Source organism: Gekko japonicus, unplaced genomic scaffold, assembly GCF_001447785.1.
Source record: "Gekko japonicus isolate JY-2015 unplaced genomic scaffold, Gekko_japonicus_V1.1 scaffold695, whole genome shotgun sequence".
In the NCBI taxonomy this organism is placed as follows: domain Eukaryota; kingdom Metazoa; phylum Chordata; class Lepidosauria; order Squamata; family Gekkonidae; genus Gekko; species Gekko japonicus.
This window is the reverse complement of record NW_015159731.1, coordinates 114796-141200: the sequence shown is the minus strand read 5'-3', so window position 1 is coordinate 141200 and position 26405 is coordinate 114796. Positions and strand designations below refer to the sequence as shown.

General features: G+C 46.2%; 1 protein-coding gene across 1 annotated transcript in view; it reads left to right on the top strand.

Annotated features, from left to right (window-relative positions):
- FBLN2 (fibulin 2) overlaps positions 1-26405 on the top strand; it is a 225170-nt gene that overhangs the window by 127937 nt on the left and 70828 nt on the right. The window contains exons 3-4 of the mRNA XM_015428721.1: positions 14560-14671; positions 23842-23971. Coding sequence (XP_015284207.1) covers positions 14560-14671; positions 23842-23971 — 242 coding nt within the window. The remainder of the gene's footprint in view (positions 1-14559; positions 14672-23841; positions 23972-26405) is intronic.

The window sequence follows — 26405 nt, the reverse complement described above, 5'->3', positions numbered from 1 at the left end:
AAGTGTATGCTCGTAATTATGCCAGTGGTCATTCGTGGCTACCTGCCACTATTGTTGACATAGTTGGGTCACGAATGTATGTGGTACGGCTTGCTGATGGTCGCAAGTGGCGTAGGCACATAGACCAGTTGAGGCAGCGGTGGGCAACTGACCGTCCCAACGCGTTGCCTGCTGAGTCCCTAGACCCCGAGGACCTTCCCCGACCTCCCCAGGAGGTGAGTACTGACGGGCCTGAGGGCATCAGTGCTGTTCCAGAGGCAGGGCAGACCCCTACTCTCGAACCAGTAGAATTGGACGGAAGTGTTCCTGACTCTGCGGTCCCAGAGTCAAACGGAGTGCCACTGACAGAAATGTACCCTGAGCCTAGTCCACCGAGAAGGTCTCAGAGAAATCGCCATGCACCTGCCTACCTAAGAGATTATGATTGTTCATGACTGTATTTGCTTAGGGGGGAGGGATTTGTAGTGTATTCTGAAGCTGCCAGGAATACCTAAGATGTAATGTGAAACATCTCATAAGGAAGCAATGTTAAGCTTCGTCTTGAACAGGGATTGAAGTTCAAGACTAATGCGTCCAATCAGGTTCAAATGTATATAAGCGGGAAAGACTCTGATTGGTCCTTATTCGCTCAACCTGATAGGTTGATAACTGTATAGTAGGTGTGGCTACATTAGCCCAGAATGTTTAAATACTGAGCAGCTGCAATGGAAAAGCTGTTCGGGCTATCAGAAGTTGTACCGTGTTAGAGAAGTGATCGTCGAGCTGAAATAAACCTGAGTTTTGCTGAAATCACTCTCTGACCATTTTGTTAAGCGTCGGACTTAACACTTGTAATTCAGCAATTTCCCTTTCCAGTCTGTTCCTGAAGTTCCTTTGCAATAAAACACCTACTTTGAGGTCGCTAATTGAATGTCCTGGAAAGTTGAAGTGTTCTCAGTCTTGTGATTCTTAATGTCAGATTTGTGTCCATTTATCCTTTGGTGTAGGGTTCGACCTGTTTGCCCAATGAAGAAAATAGAAGGGCTTTGTTGGCATTTAATGACATATACAATGTTAGAAGAAGAGCAAGTGAATGAGCCTGAGAAGGCGTAGTTAATATTGTTCGTTCCAGTGATCACGTTGTCTGGGTGTATGTGGCAGTAAAGTCGGCATCTGGGTTTATTGCAAACTCTGGTACCAGTGTCCATGTTCAAGTTAGATGTTGCATTATTGTGGGTGAGGAGTTGGGGGCTGTCTGTGTGCAAGGAAAGGTTTGCCCCCAGTGTTTGTAAAAGAGAACTGTCATTATTCAGTAGAGGTTGTAAGTCATTGATGATGCATTTAAATGTTTTGAGTTGACTAGTGGTCTTCTGTTATTGTCCCTTTTGGGCCTATCTTCTAATAGGCTTTCTCTGGGTATCATTCTGGCTTTGTTAAACTGTTTCTTGACTTCATCAGGTAGATAGTTTAGTTCCAAAAAGGTTTGTTGTAGATCCCTCAGGTGAGAATCTCTGTCTGTAGGATTGGAACAGATGTGATTGTAGCATAGAGCCTGGGTATAGAGCCTGTAGAGTTGCCAACTCCAAGTTGGGAAATTCCTGAAGATTTGTTGAAAGACAGGGTTTGGCAAGGGGAGGGACCTCAGCAAGTATAATGCCATACTGTCCACCCTCCAAAGGAGCCATTTTCTCCATTTTCTTAAGACAACTTACAATTTTTCAGTGAGTCTTTAAAGGTTAAAGGATCTCTGAGGACTGATACAGCCTTATGTTATCTTTTCCCCAGTTAACACTGGAGGTAATAAATAATGCTTTCTTGGAAATATTACAGACACGCTAAATTAGTTGACCTCTGGCCCAAACAGTTCAAAGGAGAAGGATTATCCAGCATTCTGGCCAGAGGGAATATTCGTTTGCCTGTTCATTCACATTAGGTGCAAAGTCAGCCAGATAATTCAGGCTGATGGTTCTATCTCTGATGCACAGATGCATGGACTGGAGAGGTTATTCCATTTATCCAGTTTTTGCATTTGCTTTTTGTCAGACTAGCCTTTAAATTTTAACCTAAGAAAACAATCCAAAGAATTTATAAAATAAAGATGAATCAATGCACGAAGAGAACATTATCAGGCGCAGAGCGAATAATAAAAATCACTGTTCTAAGAGGAAGGCATGTACAAATATGAAAGGAGATGTGTCAATAGCTTTAGAAAAAATAAGGGAAAAATAGAAACAACCCTCTGCTGTATATAAACTTTCTTATGTAGGTATGAACTGAGATATACTCTGAGCATGGAAGGCATTTGTTTGTTGTTATAATACAAGTTATATCACTGAGCAAAATGAAACACATTCGCAGCATTAAGTCTTTCTAAGCAAATTAGGAAACAACAACTCACCCACACACTCCCAAACACAGTACCCTTTCAGCTAAATCACCTCAGCTGAAAGTAAATAAAAACACTCACCCCTCTAGCAGCTCTATCTCCTGCTCCTTCTCAGAGCTCAGCTGGGTCCCAGCTTCTGTCGCTAGACCTGCTGCAGCTTCCTTCCCTCCATACAGTCATTCCCACCCCTGCTGAGCCTGGTGCAGCTCCTGCAATCCCATTACAGCCCCCAGCAAGCCCTGCATGGCTCCCAGCCTCCACTGCTCAACCCATTGCCACTCCCAACCCCCCACTGTTTCCTCCAGTGAGCCTGCAGTGGCTCCCAACTTCTGTCACAGGGCCTGCAACAGCTCCCTGGCCCCCAAAACCATCATCACCACCACCACTAGGCTCAATGTGGCTCCTACCCCCCATTGCCTCCACTGGGCCTGGCTGGAGCTCTTGGCCTCCGCTGCTAGACCCATTGTGGTTCTTGTTCTCCTCACTGTTGCTGCTGCTGGTGAACCTGGCATGGGTCTCAGGCTCAGCCTCTGCCTCCAGGTCCATTACAGCTCCCTAACCCCCATCCCAGTGTTATCATTCACCAGCAGAGAAGGTAGGTATATTTTCTGCTCATGTACAGACAATGCTAACTTTGGGGGGGGGTAAACCCCAATGTCTTTTTAAAAAATATTTTCAGATTTTTCTGCAAATCTAGGGAGACTCCATGATTGCAGAATTATCTGTTTTCTGCCAATGTGGACCCAATCTGTGGATTCAATTATCTGCAGATGTGCCAAAAGTATTATATATTTGATGCATGGGGTGGAGAAAGTGGCAGAGAGAACTTTTTCTTTCTCTCCCAAAATACCAGAACTCAAGTGCATTCGATGACATTTGTGGGCAGTAGATTTAGGACTGACAAAATTTAACATGTCTTTACACAACAAGTGATTAACATATGGAATCTGCTGCCAGAGGATGCAGTGATGTCTGTGGGCATAGATGGTTTTAAAAAGGGTTTAGAGAAACTCATTGAGAATAAGTCTATCAGTGACTGCTACTACAAAGAACCTCCACATCTAGAGGGGGAGGCCTCAGCCTCTCTGCCCTGTTGTTGACCCTCCAGGGTAACTGGTTGGCCACTGTGTGAGATTAGATGGACCACTGGTCTGATCCAGCAGGGATCTTCTTCTGTTCAGTGCCCTAGCTTAGAAGCTTCAGTTCTGTGTTTCTGAGTGGTCTCTAGCTGCACCATGGGGGAGTGATTATAGGAATGATCTATGATTAAGCTGTAGATTCTGACTGCAAGACGGAGCTCTTCCACCAGGCCTTTAGTTGAGGCAGCAGGCATCCATTTTGATTAGGCCTCCCCCCCCCCAGGGACCACAGATTCTGAAAGCCAAACTGGGACCTAGGGATGCCAGTCCCCAGGTGTGGGCAGGGGTTCCCCCAATGTTTAGGGCTGTTTAGCCCCACCCCCAACAGTGGTCTGCAGCCCCGCTTGAGAAGAGTGGGTGCCACATGCGCCTGTCCTGCAAGCAGCAAATCCGCTGCTTGCACGGCACGCACATGTAGCACCTGCTCTTTCCAAGTGAGGGCCGTCCCTCTGGGCCACCAAAAAGACAAATAAGTAGGTCCTAGACTGAATCAGGGTCTGTAAGACTATCGGCTCCTGCTCTTTCCAAGTGGGGGCAGCCAGCTTTTGCCTTGCAAGAGATGATTTGCCTCTTGCATGGCAGGAGCGCTTGGCCCTCGCTCCCCCCCCCCGTTTTAAAGGGAAGTTTCCCTTTAAATGGTAGGGAAAAAGTGGGGACATGATGATGTCACACAAAGTGATGTCATCGCTCTGGGGATGGTCACTCCCCCTCCTGGAACACCCCCTAATTCCCCCGCTGGCAACCCTACTGGGACCAAACTATCTGCTGTTGAGGTGTGTTGTTGTTTTAAATGCTGATGATTTTATTGAATTAAGGTCGATGATTTTATGGTTTTTAATTGACTACTGTAAAATGTTTTAAATTGTAAATCTGCATTAACTGCAGATATATACATGTTGGTATCTGCCCAGAGCCTATAACGTAGGGAGGGTGGGATATAAGTTTAATGAAATAAATATAAATAAATAGATAGATTCAGCTTCCTATGAAACCCTGGCTTCATTCAGGTGTTGAATCTCTTATTCTGGATGTCCTGTAGAATGCTGCTCTTCAGACTGGACTTCAGACCACCTTGGCATCTATAGGATTGCCAAGGAAGAGTCCTATGACCCACCTCTGTAAAAGTTCCTCCACTCTAGAATCACTGTCCGAAGGATTTGGAGTCTGGAATACAGCACTTTGTAGAAAGCTAGATTATCAAGATTTCCCTTTTCTCTATTACAGGTATTTCACTTCTTTGCTGTGATTTGTAGAAAGGCTAAGTTACCCTTTTATTGTCTATGCTTGACACTAAGAAATTATCACTAACTTAGACTCTGTTGTTGAGGTAGGATAGCAATTTCAAATCAAAATTCATCTGGAAACTCAAACCTTATTTCAACAATCCATCGCACCACAAATGATCTGTTTCTGTATTATTAGTGTGAAATCATGATTCATCTGGCAGCTTCATTTGAAAACACTATGCAGCCAAATCAAACTTCAGTCTGTTAATAAGATACCACTGTGAAGCATGTGAAGCAAACTCTGTCTCCTGGGTGGAAAGGACATGATGTTTGGGATTCTTTGTTCCAACATCAACATGTATTTTTTCTGTCCCGTTGTTTTCTTTCTGATAGCTGATCTGTAACTCTCTTGTGGCTACTCTATAGAAAAAAGTTCAAAGACAACCTAGGAGCAAAAATGTACATCAGCTGCCTTTGTGCTTGCGATCTTACTTTCATAGATGCTGAAGCTGAGGAAACACCACAGATAAAATTTATAGTCCAAGGACTGAAACCACTGAACCTTTGAGCAATTAGGACCAAAATGGTAAAGGGATGTTGAAAACCAGATCAACAATGCCAGTTTGGTGTAGTGGTTAAGTGTGTGGACGCTAATCTGGGAGAACCGGGTTTGATTCCCCACACCTTCACATGCAGCTGCTGGATGACCTTGGGCAAGCCATAGTTCTGACAAGAGCTGTCCTTGAAAGAGCAGGTCTAGAAAGAGCTCTCTCAGCCCCACCTACCTCACAGGGTGTCTGTTGTGGGGAGGGGAAGGGAAAGGAGTTTGTGAGCCTCTCTGAGACTCCAAGTGAAGGGAAGGGTATAGATCCAATCTCTTCTTTTTCTTCTTCTTCTTGGAGTCTCTTCTTATCAAATCACAGTAGCCCAGATCATAGTTCCTTCAGAATCTTACCAAAGGAGCCAGGCCAGCAACTATCAGGCAATCAAAGTCAACTTGAAAGGCATTTTGAAGAAATGTGGATTATTTTTGCTCTGGAGACTATTCAAATCCTGAGCATCTTTTGAAATAACAATATTCAAGATGTCTTTCAGCTGCTTGGACTAAGGCGGAACTTGAAATGTTATCTTCGCAAAATGAAACCATAGAGTTGCAAGGTCGCAAAAAAATTATTATACTAGTCTATTATCCTAGATTTACAGAATCCCCACCACACCCCTTTCCAACACATTCTTGAACGGAGCTGGTTCTGTAGCAGTGTTTCTCAAACACTGGTCTAGGGAGGCCAAGGAGCTATTCCTATTGGCAGCAGAGGATAGGACTCATGATAATGGGCTTAAATTACAGGCTGAAAGGTAACAACTGGATATTAGGAAAAACGTTTTTACAGTAAGAGTTGTGCAACAGTGGAATCAGCTGCCTAGGGAGGTGGTGAGCTCCCCCTCACTGGTAGTCTTTAAGCAGCTTCTGGACAAACACTTGTCAGGGATGCTCTAGGCTGACCCTGCATTGAGCAGGGGGTTGGACTAGATGGCTTGTATGGTCTCTTACAACTCTATGATTCTATGACTAGAGAGAGGGGAGGTATTAATACTTTCTTAGGACTCTGGGTGAGCCCATCTCATGCCATCTGGCTAATGTAAAAATGGAGCCCTCTCATTTTTCTAGGAATGGAAGCAGGGAATCTTCTTCTCAAAAGAAGGGAAGGCAACTGGTTATTTTCTTCTTTCAACAGGAGGGAACACAGAGCTACTGCTTCCTACTGTCACCTAGCTTCCAGATCACCTCAGAGCACTATCTAGAAAATGTGATGATTGGTTGCTTGGAACCAGTACCTCAGCCTTTGGAATTCTAATTGACTGAATTGCATTACGCAGGATCATAGCTACTTCTAATATACAATTGAACTGCCTTTCACACTGAGATGTAGTGGTTAATTGTTTTTTTAAAAATACGGTCATCTGCCATGGAATAACCCCGTTGAAGAAGATAATAGCAGTTACCCAGACATCCTTGCTGGTGGGAAGGGGCTCACTGTATGGCCCGTTTTCAAGGGCTCCACCCCAACACCCTGTTCTCTGCCATTTGAACCTTGAGATCCTTGTGAGGGCAGCAAGGCCCTTTGGACCTTGTTGGATGTTGCCCTATTGTTGCTGGTTGCAAAGGGGCCCCCATAACAGTTCAAGCTTCAGGGTCCCAAAAATGTAGATTCGCCTCTGCCTGGAGGTCCCTTCCAACTCTATGATTCTATGCAGGGGTCATTTCGTAGAAAAAGAGCTAGGGGAACTCATTAGCATAACTCATTAGCATATGCCACACCCCCTGACATCAGGGGCCCAGCGGTGGACCTGCAAGGCCAGCGGGAGTGCGAGGAAGCCCCGCCAAGGCCCTCCCTGGCCCCAGGCAGGCAGGGGTGGGGAGAGGCGGGGAGGAAGCAACTTACCCTCCCTCTTCTCCTGCCTCCTCCTGGCTGAATGAGGGCTGGAAGCGGGGTGGCCGGAAGCAGGGGGCGGGGCTTCATCATGTGCCCCGCCCCCTGCACCTCACCCGGGGGAACTGCGTTCCCCCGCGTTGCCCCCCAAAATGACCTCTGATTCTATGTCTTAGTTATCTCAGCTTAATGTGTACTTTTGGATGAAAGGGAATGATATTCTGCTTTTGTCAGCAAGTCAGCCATTGCTAATATTGTTGCTAACTTGCAAAACATGCCATTACCTATGAGATATTAAATAAATTAGTAAGGAAACACATAGTGACAGGAAATCAACCTAGGTGTCATATTTTTGATTTTCTATCAGTTTGCTTTCCACCTCTGTCACTCTTATTAATGGGCTGATAATTTGGCATGCTCAAGGCTATGGCTACAGCCCAGTAACTACTTATTCTAGAGTCATCCCATTGATTTTGTGCATTGAATCTGAGTATTACTGGGATCGAGGCAAAGTTCAGCTTCTTCAAATTTATCTTTAGGCACATTATGAGGGCTGAGATGTCTCATCTGCATTGAGGACAATCAGAACTTGACCAAACAAACTACTCTGGTACAAGATCTCATAGCTGTTACACTTATGTTACTTCAGTTGGAAATTAGCAGAAATGAATTATAATTCTTGGGGGTTCTGTAATTTTCCCATGCAGAAGGCTATAACTCCAGTTTGGTGTAGTGGTTAAGTGCACGGACTCTAATCTGGGAGAACTGGGTTTGATTCCGCACTCCTCCATTGGCAGCTGCTGGATGACCTTGGGCAACCCATAGTTCTGTCAGACCTGTCCTTGAAAGGGCAGTTCTCAAAAGAGCTCTCTCAGCCTCAGCTACCTCACAGGGTGTCTGTTGTGAGGAGGGGAAGGGAAAGCTGCTCTGAGACTTCGAGTGAAGGGCGGGGTATAAATCCAATCTCTTCTTCTTCTTAAGGGAAAGGAGATTGTAAGCCGCTCTGAGACACCTTTGGGTAGTGAAGGGCGGGGTATAAATCCATCCTCCTCCTCCTCCTCCTCCACCTTTGGAAAATTTTAAGTATTGCAAGTAACAGCACAAACCTGGGTGGGGGCAAAAGCAAGCAGGGACCTGAGTAGCCACTATGCTGGTGTATCCCAGAGATATACTAGAGTGACTTGGAGATATGCCAGTGCAGCACCCTAGTGCCACTGCACTGGTGCCAAGCAACAGACTGGCTCTTTCACAGTCACCCACTGGGGCACTGGTGATGCAACCCCCCTGTGCCAACAGGGAGGGTGCAAGCCCAGGGGCATATCTGGAGTTAGTCATCTCCTTAAGCCATTCTGGCCTGGAAATTCTACCCAGAACTGGCGAGAAGTTATGCCATCAAAAGTTATGGCATACCCCATGGAGTGAGGAAACAGTGCCTCCCCCAGCCACCATGTCCCCAGTGGCCCTGAAAACAACAGGAGACCAACAGGCACCATGCCCAGCACTCATTGGCCCCTGGCTTAACCCCACCCCATGACTGCCAATGACAGCATACAGCAGACAATAAAAGCCGGGTTTGTGCATGGGCAGGCCACATGTCAATTGAAACAGGCACGGAGCTACATCAGTCACCATAGGACTTATCATCTTGCATCAAGGTTGTGGCTCACAGATAATCTGGCAGTGGGCAAACCATACTGAACTGCAACTCAACCATAGTCAGATAGGTGCAGGAAGCATCCGCAGGGGGCCAGCAAACCCTGGCAAACCTGGTTACCCCCATGGATGATGCCCCATTGCTTCCGCACCTCAAGTACCCTCCTGCAGGCATTCCAACCAAAAGCAGCCACAGCAGCAGCACACTGCCTGGCTGCAAAGTCACAGCTCAGTAGACATGGCATAGATGCCCCAGTGCAGAATAAGGTTCAGTGCCCCACTCCCCTCCCACACCCTGACCCCCACCAGCCAGCGACCATGGTCATAACTGAGCAGCTGTGGCCGGTGGCCCTGAGGCAGATGGTGGCTTAGAGCTCAGCTAGTGGGGGAGCTGCCAATAACCACAGCCTTTGGGGATTGGCACCCTGAGACCCTCCCATTGCTGGGGGATCCTCCAGGGGACCCCCAATGTAATCAATCCCCTACCATCTCTGAATAGGATTCTGTCTCCCTCCACCAGGACCTGTCTGATAACCAGGCTGCCAACCTCCAGGCAGGCTGAACTGCCTCTGGAAGTGGACCCACCCACCCCCAAAAGCAGAGACCACCTACCATGTAGAAGTCTAGCAGGTGACCCCCACAGTGGACTGGGACACCTCTAGCAGCTCAGCCATGACTACCTGGAATGAGTCCATGGAGAAGAACCAGAACAACAGCAACACCTTCTGCAGGATGGTGATGGCCCTGGGTGAAAGTGCCTCAACCTGAAGTGCTGGTTTGACCTCCTTGCAGCTTGGATGGCTGCCCCATCTAGGTGGAGCTGCTCCTAGCAGGTGCAGTTTTGGAGCTGTAGGGTGCTGATGTGCTCACAGTAGCACCACCTGGCATGAAACCTCCTGCAGCATCAGTGTTCCATCCAAACATACAGTGTGGGCAAGAGGTGGAGCCACTATCCTGCTGTGAGAGAAGGGGGAAGTAGTTAGAGACACATATTACATTGGAGGGCCTCCTTGCACCCTGTGGCCCATCTGGCCCCCCCTTGGGCCAGACCTCGTTTTTTTACAACCATTCCCATGGGGTGGGCCAGTTTGATGTAGTGGTTAGGAGCACAGACTCTAACAGTGGACCGGATTACAGCTTTGGCAGTACCATGGTTGGACCACCATGCCCTGAAGGCTCATCTGAAGGTTCCACCCTGACCCTGTTTAGGTAGCGAGCATATTTTAGCTCGCCCATGGAGCCAAATGGACCCCATGCAGTTCCAGATGGTTCTGCAGGATCCGATGCCCCCTGGCAGCTCGTTGGATGAGCTTGTGGAGGACTGGCATAGCTGGCTCTCTATAGCCATCGACAAGATCGCTCCCCGGTGCCCTCTGCACCCTCATTCTAGGCTTGCTCCCTGGTTTACCCAGGAGTTGTGGCTTTGAAGCGGGAGCTAAGACAGCTAGAGAGACGGTGGCATCGTGCTCGAGATGAAGCTACAAGAGCAGCGTATAGGATGTTTATGAGATCCTATGAGATGGCAGTCAAAGCTGCTAAGAGAGAGTTCTACGTGGCTACGATTGCGTCTGCCAGCTCATGCCCAGCCCAATTGTTTAGACCGATTCGGTCAATAACAGTTCTGCCACAGGGGAGACCAAACACTAGGGAATTGGAAATTGGCTGCGAGGCATTTGCGAGCTATTTTGTGGATAAAGTCTTGGTGCTCTGCCGCAACCTCCCCGCCACATTTGGAACAGTGAGTGAACTCGAGACCCCTTGCATGTCTTCGCTGGCTTTGGAGCATTTCGGCCCGCTCAGCCTAGAGGAAATTGACAGATTGCTCGCAGCTGTGCATCCAACCACATTCAGCCTTGATCCATGCCTTTCCTGGCTCATTAAAGTGGGCCATGAGGGGTTTCAGGGTGCCCTCAGGGAGATTATCAACGTCCCTTTCAGAGGGACAGTTCCTGGGGGCACTCAAGGAAGCAATGGTCCGCCGTCTCTTGAAAAAACCATCTCTGGACTCAGCCGAATTGGCCAACTATCGGTTGGTCTCTAATTTGCCCTATCTGGGCAAATTAATTGAGAGGGTGGTGGTGATACAGCTGCAGGGCTTTCTGGATGACACTTCCGTATTAGATCCCTTCCAGTCTGGGTTTTGCCCGGGACACGGGATGAAGAAGGCGCTGGTCGCCCTTACTGACGACTTCCAAAGGCACCTGGATCGGGGCGGTTTGGCAGCACTGTTGTTGCTGGACTTGTTGGCTGCATTCAACATGGTCGACCACCAGTTGCTGACCCACCACCTCGCCAACGTGGAGATACAGGGGCTTGCCTTGCAATGGCTTGTCTTCTTTCTCCAGGGTTGGGGACAAAGGGTGGCACTAGGGGAACAGCAGTCCAAGAGACACCCACTTGAATGTGGGGTGCCTCAGGGGGCGGTGCTTTCCCTGATGCTGTTTAACATTTCCATGTGCCCCCTTGCCCAGGTTGCTTGGAGGTATGGGTTGGGCTGTCATCAGTACGCTGATGACACTCAGCTCTATTTGATGTTGGGTGGCCAGTCAGACTCCAGACCAGAAGATCTGGAATGGATGTTACAGGCTGTGGCTGGTTGGCTTAGGCTGAGCCGGCTGAAGCTAAACCTGGCAAAGACGGGGTCCTGTGCTTGAGTCATGGCAGTACAGGGTTGAGGATACTGCTCTTTGATGGGGCGCCGCTGGTGCCAGTGTTGGAGGTTAGGAACTTGGGAGTGCTCCTGGATCCCTCCTTAACAATGGAGGCCCAGGTAGCAGCCACTGCTAAGTCGGCCTTTTATCATCTTCAGCTGATTCAGCAGTTGGTTCCCTTCCTCGACCGTGGCGACCTGGCTACAGTGATCCATGCGACGGTCACCTCAAGATTAGACTACTGTAACACTCTCTACATGGGGCTGCCTTTGTCGCAAACCCAGAAGCTGCAGCTAGTGCAGAATGCCGCAGCCAGGCTGTTGATGGACCTCCCGTGTTGGGAGCACATCCAGTCTGTGCTTAGGTCACTGCACTGGCTGCCAATAGCATACCGAATTCGCTTCAAGGTGCTGGTACTTACCTTTAAAGCCCTATATGGCCAGGGTCCAGCATACCGGAGGGACCGCCTTTCCCCATACATACTTCAGAAAGCACTACAGTCGGGGTCACAACATCGGCTAACTATTCCAGGCCCTAAAGATGCCAAGCTTGCTGCCACTAGGGCCAGGGCCTTTTCAGTGGCTGCTCCTTACTGGTGGAATGAGCTCCCGGAAGAGATCAGGGCCCTGCGGGACCTTTTGCAGTTCCGCAGGGCCTGTAAGACGGAGCTCTTCCATCAGGCTTTCAATTAGGAGCTGCCCACCATTATCAACAATGATACTACTTGAACATCTGTAGTATAAAGCTGGCCCTAATGCAGAATTAGAGCTATACCTACATAGGAGACCGGAAGATCGCTGAATTGGGAACCTGGACGGAAGATTTAGAGCGCGCCATCTAATTTAATGAATTATTAATACTGTGAGCACTTTAAATGTTATGAATGTTTTAATTGTTTTAAACTTTTTAAAAGGTTTTATGTAGACCAGGTACATTGTACTGACCACTGTAAGCCATCCTGAGCCTGTCCACAGGGAGGGCGGGGTATAAATACAAATAATAAATAAATAATCCAGGAGAACTGGGTTTGATTCCCCACTAGGGTTGCCAGATCCCCCGGTCCCACAGGGGTTTCCTGATACGAAGGGGCTCTTTCTCACGTGCTGGCCTCCCGCCTGTTGCTAAAAGAATTGAAAGGGATGCTTTAAATGCTTTTGGCAAGAAGCAGGGGTGGCTGGTCCCCAATGTGATAACGTCGCTTCTGTCTGATGTAATCACGTTTGGAACATCCCCGCCCCCTCCATTAATGCCCCCAAAGTCCCCTTCTGGGAACTTGGAGGGACCTGGCAACCCTATTCCCTACTCCTCCATATGCAGCTGCTGGGTGATCTTGGGCAAGCCACAGTTCTCTCAAGAGCTGTTCTCTCTTTCAGCCCCACCTACCTCACAGGGTGTTTGCTGTGGCGAGAGGAAGGGAAGGAGATTGTAAACCACTCTGAAACTCTGAGTGAAGGGCAGGGTATAAATCCAATCTCTTCTCTTTCTCTTTAGAGGTGCCCTGCTGCTGTCCCATGTCCATCCCGTGGCTGGCAAGGGACGGAAAGCATTCCATGGTCCAGTGTTTCTCACAGTGCCTGCCCTGCCCATCATTCCCCTGTGGTATGTTGGCATAGCCACACAGGGTCCTGTGGATGGTGATGCCTGCCACCAGCCTGAGGTGGAGAAGGTGCAGCTGTACAGGCTGGGTGGTGGAGCATGCCAGTGTGGCCTTCACCATTGCCAGAGGCAGCTATTTGACTACGTGCCACTCTGTCTTTTGGCCATGCAGCATGGATGGAGGCATCTGTCCTGAAGTGGTGGAATGACTCCTCCAAAGGAGCCCAAGCCAGCTCAGAGATGCATGCATCCCCCTGTGGCCCAGTGCATCCCTTATGCAGTGGTGGATGGTTTGCCTATTGCAGAGGCCATGCTGTGTGCGATGATCCTGCCTATCATAGTGGGTGGCTTCGGCATCAAAGTTCTGTTCAGTAGGTATATGGCCTCACAGATGGGGCACCCCTGGGTGGGGGGGGGTTTGTACCTCTTGCCACCCACTGACTCCTGCAATTCCTCCTGTAGGCAACTTGCTTAGTTGGGAGACTAGTACCAGAATTTCAGCTTCCAAGTCTGGTGAGGGGGCTGAGCCACATGCTGGCTCGGGGATCACAAACACAGCTACGCACCTGGGGGAAGAGGACGACAATGTGGACCCACTGACCTCTCTGGGTGACCCCTCCAATGGATGCCAGTGGGCTGTACCCCTACCCTTCTTACTGCAGTGGCAAGCCACCAGGAGATGGCAGTCAACAATGGGGCAGCTGCCCCTACTGCAGCAGCTGTAGGGGAAGATGGGGTTGGAGTTGAGGTGGCCATGGGAGTAGGGCATGGCTATGAGCCCTGTGACTGATATGTTGCTCTCGGTTTCCTTGCAACCTTCTCTGCTGGTGTTGTAGAGCATCTTTGTATAGAGGCTGGGGAAGTTGTCCTCTAGACCTTGGGCATTGGGGGCTCTTTGGGGTGAATGGTTGTGGATAAGCCCACATCCTTGTATGGTGGGGCATCAGGGTTGGGTCATAATACAGCCTGGCCCAGCCCCAAATGATGCAGCTGTTTTGGCCCCTTGTGTGGCTGAAGATTTGGAGCTGCTGCCAGTTTCCCAGACATGGGGACCAGGCCCAGTGCACCACATCCACTGCATCATCTATGTGAGTGGCCACCAAGAGGAAACAGCTGGAGACTTGGTGCTTCACTTTCCCCAACCATTCGGAGGACTATCAGATACTTAATTTTCTGTCTGGGAATGAAAATCACATCTCTCAAACAGTTGCCAAATATATATTGGTTGTACCACAAATTCAAGCTACTGCCATTAATGGAGTGCCTAGGTAAATATGCAGTGATTCTGTGGCTATTTTAATTTAATTTGATATTTTAAATTATGTCAATGGTCACATTTTCCTAAAGTGCTGAATGTTCCTTTTCTCATGCATTTCAATTATTGTTCCATTATTTTGTCTAAAAGCCAATGTGCTATGTAGACTTCCTTGATTAAAGAATGAATGTAATACACTACATTTAAATATCCTTCAGCTATTTATGTCTACCATTTTTCAGGTTCAACAAAAGATTTAATTGAAACTTGCTGTGCCGCTGGACAGCAGTGGGCTATTGACAACAGTGAATGCACAGAAACTCCTGTAAGTGGAACAGATGGTGATATTTGCAGGTAGGTGCTGAAAAATTTAAGAAGCGGAAAATCACAAGCATCTTATGTTGTGTAATCTGATGTATGACCTACACTACACAAACACATCATAATCTTAAACCTGCATACTCTGGATTATACTATGGCCTTACTTGTATGCAATGCTCGCTCTAAGATGTGGAGTCTTATGAGAAAAATTCTACTTTGTGGGCTACTGGCATTAAAGTTGTGAGCAAGCGATTTGGCTACTGCATAAATCAGTTTGCTCTGGAGCCTTCCTTCCTGAGCTAAGACAAAAATGTGTGAGCTAGAGGCTAAAAAACTGTGAGCTAGCTCACACTAACTCAGCTTAGAGGGAACACTGCTTGTATGTATATCAGGTCACAAAGAATAATGTTCTCTTTCTCACAGTTAAGTACTGAAGCTTTTGAGGCCTTTTTATTCCAACTACAACAGAATGGTATCTGTGCAGATCATACACTGAACAGGAGAGAAGCATAATATCTTCATCTTTGCTTGAGAACAATCCAGAGTCATTCAGAGAATATCTCCTACATGCAAAAGCCTGTTTCTCATAAACTGGGTACATAATTTACACCAGGACATTTCTTTGCATGAAACTGCAAGAGTAGTATATTTTTCTCACAGGCCTCTGGTTCTTGCCGTTTGGGAAAGACATATTCCTGATCTGATCACAAAGTATGCCAGCCAGAGTGGTATAGGAGTAGTACTGCATCAATTTATTCCGTGGATAATTTTGCCTGGATTGCACCATGTATATTTATGCTGATCAAGACTCAGAATGCCTGTGCATGAGTATATGGTTGCTTTCAGGTGAAAGGGGAAATATGCATACGTACCATTATGTTATTAATATATGCAGACATCAAATATCTTATTTTATTCAGTTACAAACAGGGCTTGTTTTGTAGAAAAAGCCCAGCAGGAACTCATTAGCATAACAGGCCACACCCAACAGCAGAAACCTATTAGCATATTAGGCCACACCTCTGACAACACAGCTCATTAGCATATTAGGCCACACCCCATGCCTTCCCTTGGCTTGCCCGGGCACCCTGCAGCTGTGGGGAGCCCGGGCAGGCTGGCCCTTGGACAGGCCAGGGAAGGCACCGGGAGGCATTTAAATGCCTCCCCAATCCTTCCAGGGCTCCCCCTGGTCCATCCGCCTCAGAGTCGCCTGGGGGGGGTCGCTCTCCAGGCCAGGCACGCAGAGGTTTTGGCCGTAGTGGGTGTGGCCAACTCTGAAGCCAGCCGGAACTCCGTTCCTGTATTCCTGCCCAAAAATAGCCCTGGTTACAACTATAAGAAAAGTAATGAGTTGCTTGTCAGCCCTTTTCTTTTCTACTTTCTTTGTGTACTCCCTGTTTTCTGCAAGCATAAAATACATATGCCTGAAAGAGAGTTGAACTGAGAGTCACTCTGAACATAAGGATATAAAAGATTTCTGGGCATCTCTAAAATAACTTGCCAGTGTAACAAAATGCATGTAATAGTCTGAACATATGCACTTAACAAATAATGTTAGTTATTCATAGTGGTATACTAAGCACAGGTATACCCTTCTGTGTCCATTCAAGTCAGTGGGTTTAGAATTCTGCAATTCTATTTAGGATTGCAACTGTTAGTAATGCATGTTTTAAAAATTGATGTGACACAGGACAAAATTGGGAGAAAGGAGATCTATGTGTGTGCCATCCTGTGCTTCCTGAAAGAAGGACAGGATAAAATGTGCTATACAGATAGAGTGTGGCAAGTTTCATCTGCTTCCTGGAGAATGTTTATTACGTATTATTATCTTGTACTTTTGATAAGTCACTATCAGCCTGATCCTATCAGGAGTCCCTGATAAAATTTACTTAATTTACAGCCTTTATCCAGAAAAAGTTGGTTGCACAAGTCCAATTTAAATCAATGAGGCATGTTGTGTCTAACAATCCCCACTGGGACTTCAGCATGCTTAATGTTCTCTGGATTTGGGCTATTAAAGTCTGATTTCTCAGCCGCTATCTGATTTTGAAAGCTCCCTTCGAGCTTTGGATTTCAGAACTGAACTCTGAAAATGATTTCAAGGCCCAGAGTTTAGTGTTTTATTTAGGACAGCATTTGATTAAAGCAGTCCTAAACTATTATTTTAAATGTTGGTTTTATGTTTTTATGTAATCTATTCTGTATATTTTATTTATGTTGTTAGCTGCCTTGAACTCTATAAGAAAGAAAGGAGGCTAATAAATATTTTAAATAAACAAGTAAATAAATGTTTCTGCAAGTTGGGACTTGAAAGATTCAGGGGTTCCCATTTCCCCCCCCCCCCCCCTGCTTGCTTACCCTAAATTCCCTTGGAACCCACAACCATCTTCAGCTTGGTCTCCTGCTCCTCTCCCCACAGGAAAACACAGGGAGGGGGATTCTTCTTTATGCACATGCCACCTCCCCAATTCTGCTTGCTTGCCACCCCACCTGCCTGATCACCATTTCCCCATCGATCCCCTTCCCTGCCACCATGCCCACCCCCTTCCTCCAACAGTCTTTCTGCTGTCCTCACCCATCTGTCTGCTAACTTGGCCCCCACCCCACTATTCTGCCTGCCCTCCCTTTTCACCACTGCTCTGCCTTCCTGGCCACTCATCTTGCCCCCTTTCACTCTGCTGCACCCATCTCCCTCCCCCTGTATTGGCAGAGACTTCTAGTCTTCTTCCACTGCCTGCCTACCCACAGTGGTACTGCCATCTGGTTCAAACAAAGGGAGGACAGTGGCTTCTGCAGCTCTTTCTCCTCTTCCTCACCCACCTGAGAGGTGGTGGTGGCAGTGCTGTGGTTGATGGTGCATGTGTCTGGGTATACACATTGGCATGACTCCTCCTCCCCTCCTTGCTCATGATGGGTGTAGGCTGTCCGCACATGTGCAGACACCAGTCCTGTCTTGTGGGGGAATTTAAAACCCCTCCCTGCATTGTTTATAACTTTTCAAAAATTCCACATTCCCTAGGTTCCCCCAAGTTTTCTGTCAACATGTTCCTGATCCACAGATTTAAGTATCTTCAGATGAGGCCATGTTGACTATTAGATATACTGATATTTCCCAACACAAAGACACTTTTGAATGAACACTTTAATTAGCAATGGAAAGCATTACTAGTTTTGGAGCCACAGATGTGACACTATCTCATATGGCAAGGTATAAAAGGGAAAAGAAACTGTACATAAAACCCATACTACTGTTTTGTGGATGGGGTGAGCATCCTGCTCAGGTTTTTAGAACCTGTTACTAGACTCTTATATGCTCAGACAGCCCTTTAAACACAAGTAATGGAAAGACAAAATACAAGATGACTTAGCAAACCATTTAAGAAGTTGTACTTGAGAATTAGAAATTCAGATTATTGTGTGCCGTGGTAACATAGATCAGGTTATTGCAATGTGCTCATCATGGAGCTACCCTTGAAAACTGCCTGGAAACTATAGTTGGTACACTGTGGTGTGTCCAGAATGTTCACTGGAGTGGACTGTAAGGACCAAATAACTCCAGTCTTGTTCCATCTACATTGGTTCCCAATTTGCTTCTGGGTCCAATTAAAGGTGCATGTATTAACCTTTAAAGCCCTATATGGCTTGGGCCAGCATACCTTAAGGACCGCCATTTCCATCCACTCTTGTCATCTTTGGACTAGAGTTATTATATTAGGTTTGTAGGAGTGGGACCTACTGCATCCAGGGGCTGTCATTCCACTCTGGGGCCTGTCATTCCAGAACCAGAGTAGTCTGTTTGGGCCCACAGACCCTAATGGAAAATCCATTCTGCAATTTTATTGCAACTCTACTTGTACTGTAATGTATTTCAATGGAGCCCATGCAAGTCAATTAGTATTCCTGGCTCCCATTATTTCCAATGGGCCTTCAAGTGTTTCCCATTGCTTCCAATGGGCAATCCTGTCCTTCCTTTTAGTACATCCCGGTGAAGATCCTTTGCCTCTGTACCAAGGAGCCAGCCTTTCCTCTCACCTCTGTTGGTTCTGTGTGTCCCGGTCATGACGACTGCTATAAATCTGGGTAATGGGGGGGGCAGTTCCAATCATTTGACTAAACTACTGCAGAGCTACTTTCTATAAACGAAACAGTCTCTCTCCCCGTAGGAGAGTGTACTGCTATATAGACACCTGCATTGCTAGCTATGTGTGTGTGGGGAGAAACACGCAGATCTGCCCTCACAGAGGAGGGAGAGCTTTTACCTAAATAGGCCTTGGTCTTTAAAGGTGCCATGGGACTCTTTTGCATTGTTAGCTATTGGGGGGGGGGAACACAGAGATCTGCCCTCACAGAGGAAAGGCAGGAGGGGGTTTGCGGAGGCCTTTCCAGAAGGATCCCCCCCAGGTGAGCAGATAGGCTGAAGCAGCCAAGCCAGGTCAGAGGCCTGAGGAGGGAGGAGGGCTCCCCCAGCTCACCAGGCATTGTGCTGGAAAAGACGGGCCGAGTTGATCAGGAAGCGGCTCCTGAAGGGCGCCCTTCGCCATCCCCGGACACCGCCATTGGATGAGAGCGGCTGGCCAAGGAGGAGGGCAGAAGACAGAGCTGGAAGAGCCCATGCCGAATAGTGCTTCTGGCCCCGTTGCAGGAACCACTGCCCGGCTCAGGCACTAGGCCAAGAGAGGGATACGGAGGGAGGAGTGGTGAGCAGCTTGCCCTAAAGGTGTGGTGGTGTTGGCAGCTGCAGCAACAGCAGCACAGGGACCACTGGTGGTGCCTTCCAGCCAGTAGCAGTCAGTTGCAAGCCTTCTCCCTTGTGCGCCACCCGCTGTGTGCGATGGGGAGGGCGTGGAGGATGGCAGCATTATGGTGTGCAGCTCTGTGGGGGAAGCTCGAGCCTCTTGCCCCATACGGTGGCTCCCATAAAGGAGAAAAGCCAAGTGGGCGGGATGGGAAAGGCGGGGGGGCCTCTGTAGGAGGGGATGGGCAGGCGTTCCCTGGGGCTTCGTGCCTCCGCATGGGCCAGAAAAGCTGAGGTGAGGGTGGAGCACAGAGGAGAGGGCTGCTGAGAGTAGGGGGCGGGGCTTGATCATGTGCCCACCCCCTCGGCTCTTCACTCCCGGAGCGCCACTCCTCTGTCCTCCCCCTGCAACCAACCCCTGATTCTTTAGTTATTTCGTTTGTATAGTTGTTTAGTTATTATATTAGGTTTGTATACTGCCTTCCACACAAGCAGGCTCAGGGTAGTTCATAGCAGATTCATATAAAACACAGTCTATTAAATAATTTAAAATACAGTTCTAAAACCCAATAGCCATATGATACCATCATACAGTTCTGCCCCCCCCCATTACATTTATGATGGGGGAAGAGGGGTGAAAGCAGATTGTGAATCAGATAGTTATTAAGAACTATTAAACTCTTACAAACATTCTATTATTGTCCCAGTATTTAAAAAGGGGTCCAGAAGTGATCCATTCTGTTATCAACCAATCAGCCTTCTTTCTTTTTTAGGAAATCTATACTCTGTTTATCTACTAAAGAAGCTCCTGGATTGGATGGAATCAGAAGCCTTATTGAGACATGAACAGATAGGATTTAGGTGTGGTTCTTCGACATGTGACCATTGCCCAGTTCCTTATCACCTGGCTGAGAAATATTCATCCTTTGGGAAGGGCATCTGTATGTGGCTTTTATTGACCTCAAGGGGACCTTCGATTCTATAAATCGCCCCAGATTGTGGAACAAACTTAATCAAACTACTATGGACAAAAGACTCCTAGGACTCATTCAACAGTTATATTTGGATTTGACTGCCCAAGTACGATGTGGGTATGATGAGAATGTAACAAATCCATTTAATTTGGAAAAGGGAGTACAACAGGAATGCTTGTTGGCACCTTTTTTGTTTAATTTATATTTAAATGATGCAGCAACAATCTTTGATGACTGCTGCCCCCACCAAAATTAGCTGAGATTGGAGTGCCTGTTATACTCTATGCAGATGGCACTCTGATCTTGTCCTGAACTAGGGCTGGGCTGCAAAGGGCCTTAGCCGGGTGATTAACTATTTGAAACTATTGTTATCCACTCTAAATTGAGATACCCACAAATTGACTTGGATGAAAGCCCTGGATGAGAAACTGATGATAGTTGGAATGTTGATTAATGATATGTTAAGATGGACAAATCCAAAGCATTTTCTCTGATCAAAAAGCATGTTCTAGAAATCAAACATCTTCTGCCATTCAAGATCTGTGAATCAATGAGCTTCTAAGGTAGGGTTGCCAGGTCCCCTGTGGGGGGCAGGAAAACCCCCGCTCAAAGGGTCCTTTACCCGCCGGCCCGGATTGGGCTGCCGGGGGAACCCTACCCCTAAAGTGCCGGGATCACAGAGACGTGCCCGGAGGTGACATCATCGCATCGGGCATGTTGCAGGGGGGACGCTCTATCATTCGAGGGAAAACTCTAGAGGGGGGCCGGGACTTCACCGCTGCAACTAATGGTAGGACTTGGCATCCCTATTCTAAGGGGATCAAAGGAAAGGAAAAACTGTTGCTGTTAAAAACCATTGCTGTCCTCAACTGTGACTGTGGTGGAACATCTCTGCCTTGCAGATCCTGTGGAATTGTAACAGATCCCGCAGGACTCTGGTGTTAGCAGGCAGAGAGTTTCACCAAGTTGGAGCCAGGGCCAAAAAGGCTGGACAGATAGTAGTGAAGTTTATTGTTATTGCTGTAGCCATAGGAGTGAACATATTGGGGAGGTATGGCCTGGGCCCCCGGGAATCTTACTCCCTTGACCACCTCAGGGAAGTGCATCCACAAAGGGAGGATGAGACGGGGGAAGCGGACAGCAAACCTTGAGAAGATGGTCTGACAGAGAAGAAGAAGGATGGAAACGGGGGGTCCAAATTAGGGAATTGGCTAGCCCTGTGACCGCACTCCTCTGAAGCATGTGAGGGAGGGACAGTAGCAGGACTGGGATATTTAAGGAGAGAAGACAGAGCTGACCAGGGAGGAAGGGCCTGGAACCTGTATGCAAAAGGGGCCAGTACAGAGAGACTCCGGGAGAACTCTGCTAATAGAGGCCAGGAAAAGGGACAAGAGGATTTGGGTGAGTGAACCCCCTTCATCTCTCTATTCTGAGGACACAATCTGGACTTCAGCTTCCAAAAATCTCAAGCCCTGGAGCCCACTCTTCCTCACAATGCCCACAGTGAACCAACAAGTCCTGACAGACCCATAGAAGGAACAATGCAGAATGTAGTGTGCAATATCTTCCACCTGATTAAGACCACAAGGGCAGAGGTGTTGTTCCACAGGTATTTTTTTAAAAATCTGCCCTGTAAATACTCAGATGGCATAGTTTGAAAATGTGCACTAGTAAATGCCTTTCTTAATGTAACATTAGAAAGGTCAGCTAAGTAACAAGAGAAGAATTTGTGTTTCATAATCTGAGGATGCCACAGAAAGAATTTGGATTGTCAGGCCATACTGATATCACAGAAGGGCATCTTTTTCAAAAAGCCAGTTACAAATTTTGCTTGAGTCCCAAAGCTTTGAAGCTTCTAAAAAGGGCAAGGAGTATAACTGTAGAATAAGGTAAAGGTAAAGGTCTTTGGAAATACTGTCAAGTTTCTTATAATATTTTAAAAGTTTCAAGTGGACTCTTGTTGTAATAGAGGGTAGTCCAACTTCTAACCTTAAGATTGCAGTAGGAGTTTCCTGAGGGAGACCAAAGATTTTTCCTTAAGAAGTTGTTATGAATTATTTCAAGCTGGTCAAGTATTTTCTCATTCCACCCCCCTGTTTCAGCCCTATACAAAAGCTGCGTGGTAACTTTTTCCTGGAATACCTTAAGGGATGGGGCTATTAGTTGGCCACCATTTGAAAAGAAACTTTTTAAAATAGCTCCCAATGTATGGTGGGCATTTGATAAAATGGCCGCTTTTTCCTGGAATACCTTAAGGGATGGGGTTATTAGCTGGCCACCATTTGAAAAGAATTTTTTTAAAAAAAAAAAAAATAGCTCCTAATGTATGGTGGACATTTGAAAAAATGGCCTTAAGATGTCCCTACCAAGACAGAGACCCATGAAAAACTATTCCTAGATATTTAAAGGGGCATTGTTCTATTTCATGAGCATTAATAGTCCATCTGAACTTGACTCTATTATTACCGAAGACTACAATTTTTGTTTTATTATAATTAATTCTTAGTTCCTCTCTATCACAGTAATCAGCCAACCTAACTAGCATCCTTCTGAGCCCAAGTTTGGTAAAAGAGAGTCGGCAGCCTGAGGAAGGGCCTTCTCTGTTTTGGTGGCAACATTTTGGACCTCCCTCCCCAGGGGAATTTGTCTGTCTCCCTCTATCATTGCCTTCTGGCAGTGGGTGAAAATGTTTCTATTTTGTTTGGCATACCCCCAATAACTGTCATTGGCCTTCATCTCTGATTGTGTTGTTATGTGTGTGTGTGTGTATGTTTTTATTAAGTTGTTTATTATATATATTTCAAATACTGTTTTAATGATAAAATGTTTTGATGTTCCTTGCCTTGGGGACCCTAACTGGGTAGAAAGGCAGTATAGAAATGATTTAAATAAATATAAATGTATTTCTAATGGTATTTGTAGCTAATATCAACTGAAGTGGAATCTCACTAAAAGAGCACTTGAAATAATCCAAGGGAGCTGGAATTATTGGAAACTTATATAGTATTGTATCCCAAGGGAATAGATCTGAAGAAGGTTTATAGAGATGAGAAAGAGGGAAGTTTAAAAATGTTTGTCATTGGATGTGTGTAATTGAAAGTTATTAGTTTTGGTGTTGATGTGGAAGGAAAATTCAGATAGTTTGGTAACTACGTTGCTTTGTGGAATTAATTTGAAGTACAAGAAAATAATTGTATTTGTATCAATAATTGTTGGTGAATATGCATTTTTCTGAAACACCCCCCCCCCCCAAAAAAATGAAATAATCCAAGGGAAAAAAATATGTGTCAAGTATCCCATAAAGAAAAATAATATAAAATAGAGCACATGGACAGATGCTGCTTACCTAGTATTTTGAGTTTGTAAAACAGCCATGTAATTGAATGGCACAGGAAACATATCCAAACATACATTCAGTGTGGGGCACCAATTTTTACTGTGTGTGGAAGTTTTAGCCTTCCTTTTGAAAGCATCCTGTGTTTTATTTGTTGTAGAATTGCTCAGAAGCAGTGTTGTGTATCGTATTTAAAGGAAAACAGCTGCATTGCTGGCATGGTTGCTGCCAGAGAAGGTGATTTGTGTGGACCGGATGAAAGTGATACCTGCGGAGGATCATTGTACAAGGCAAGATATTCTGCTGAAACCTTTGTGAAAGGATTGCTAAAACCAATCTGCTTTAAGTCTCTGCATTTTAAATGGTTGATCATGGTCTACATTTCACTGCAAAAAATCATGGGTACAGAATGAACATTTCACTTAGCTAAGCATTTACATTCTTAGCTTGAGCCAGATAGATACACAGTCTTGGTTTCTGTACTTTTCACCAAAAAGTGTAATTGCTTTCTATCTCATTGATAAGAATTTCATAAGCACCTCTTCCACCTAAGCAGTGCTACATTATTGGGGGGACCTGAGCAACTTCCAGGCTCCCTGACTCTGAGAGTAGCCAAAGACCACCCTCAATGTCCAGGAGCCAAAGCAGTAGTGCATATGGTGCCTTTAAGGCAAAGACTGCTGCTCCACTTCTTGATAGGGATTGGGCCTTTAACCGGCCACTGCCTGATGAGCAGCTGGGATGCAGCCTTGAGCCATGGGTTGGGAAACAAGGAGATGATTTGCAGCTGGGATGTTGGGGCACTGACAGCTTCCCACAGGAACTGCTTAGACCCCCACGGGACTTCCAGAGGGGTGGAACCTCCAATGGGGCTCCCAGGACAAACTGGGCCCTTCAAAAGGCAGAGGGAAATAGGTCAGAGAGGACACACTGGCTCAGTCTCCTTGGGTTTAGAGGAGCAGTGTCAGGAGAGAGGTGATAAACCAGCATGAAGGAAACCTTCTTTCCTCCAATATGAGGCCTGTGGATGGATACACAAGTGCCTCCTCCTGACACAGTTCTGCCAGACTATTGCAGGGTTTCTACATACACTTAACATACATCAGGAGACCCCAGTACTGTACAATATAGGATTTTTTAAAAAAGAAACCTGGTAACATACATTATTATTATTTTTATTGGATGGGAACTGAAATTGGCAGTTAAAAAGCTGGCTTAGGGCAACAAATTTTTATTTGGCTATAGAAACTTTATCTCATAAATAAATATTGTGTTGATGCTAAACTGAGGAATGGATCCTTTCCTGCCAAAAATCTACTTTGTTTATTCAGCCCCCTAATTTAATCTGTACAATGAAGGCTAACCAGGTCCTGCAAGTTCAAGGTCCAGTTCCTTATTTATTATACCCTTTCTTCCCCGTTATATCCAAAGTGAAGGTTTCAGGATCTATTGAAGACTGATCACACTTTACATAGCTCTTTGATACTCCCCATTATATTTTTCTGTATTCTATTGTCTTGGTGGGAAATGTATTAATCCTGCTTGGTCTTGTAATGCCCCAAAGTCTTGCACATTATTTGACAGGGGGGAAAAAGTGAAGGCCATTCTTGGTGCAACATAGGGTTTAATCAGTTTGATTTAATTATTTAATGTTCAGATCACTGTTTCTGAAAGAAGCAAAAATGCTACACTGAGGCTGCTGTCACACACACTAAATAATCCACTTTCAATCCATTTACCAACTGGATTTCTACTGTGTGAAATGGCAAAATCCACTTTGAAAGTGCACTGAAAGTGGATTATTTAGTGTGCGCAGGGGTCTTGTTGTAGAAAAAGAGCTGCCGGAGCTCATTAGCATAACTCATTAGCATAACTTATTTGCATATGCCACGCCCCCTGACATCACCGGAAGTGACAGAAGGCCACACCCCCTGACATCACCGGAAGTGTGTCAGAAGGCCCGGCTACTTACCCTCCTGCTTCATCCTCATTCCCAAACGGAATGAGGATCGAAGCAGAGGGCGGGGTAAAGAAGGGGGCGGGGCTTCACCACGTGACCGCCCCGCCCCCTAGAGGTTCTCTTCCGGAGCTCCGTACCTGAGAGCTCCCCCCCGACTAGAGCCCTGAGTGTGCGTGACCACAGCCTGAGATCTGTCTGATGGATCACTTTATTTGCTGCACATGCAACTGTTTTTTGGGTTTTTTTAAGTACCCGGTAGGTACACTTTTATTACTTTTCATATTATACACAAACCAACATACATACAACATATAACAAACATCCACTTACATACATAACGCATACAAAGAGATCAGTATAACTCTATTACCATATTTAACAATTTTCTTAAATCACTTTCTATAGGCTTGCTTAAGTTTCTGTACACGCTTATCTTTTTACCATAGTTTCTAATTAACTAAACAAGATTAATAATACCAAAATTTCCATTACTTTAAACTATGCATTTATATTGTATCAGTCATACAATTTTTTCCACGTCTTTTGAAAGGTTGGGTCTGTTGTCCCTCTCATCAATGATGACAATTTATCATTTTCAGCCGTCTCCAACAGTTTATTCACATATTCTTGATTCTTTGGTGCTTCCATTTGTTTCCAATATTTTGCATATAATATTCTTGCTGCCGTAGATAGGTGTACTATCAAATATCTATCACCTTTATCAAAATCCTTTGGAAATATGTTTAGTAGTCATATTTCCGGGA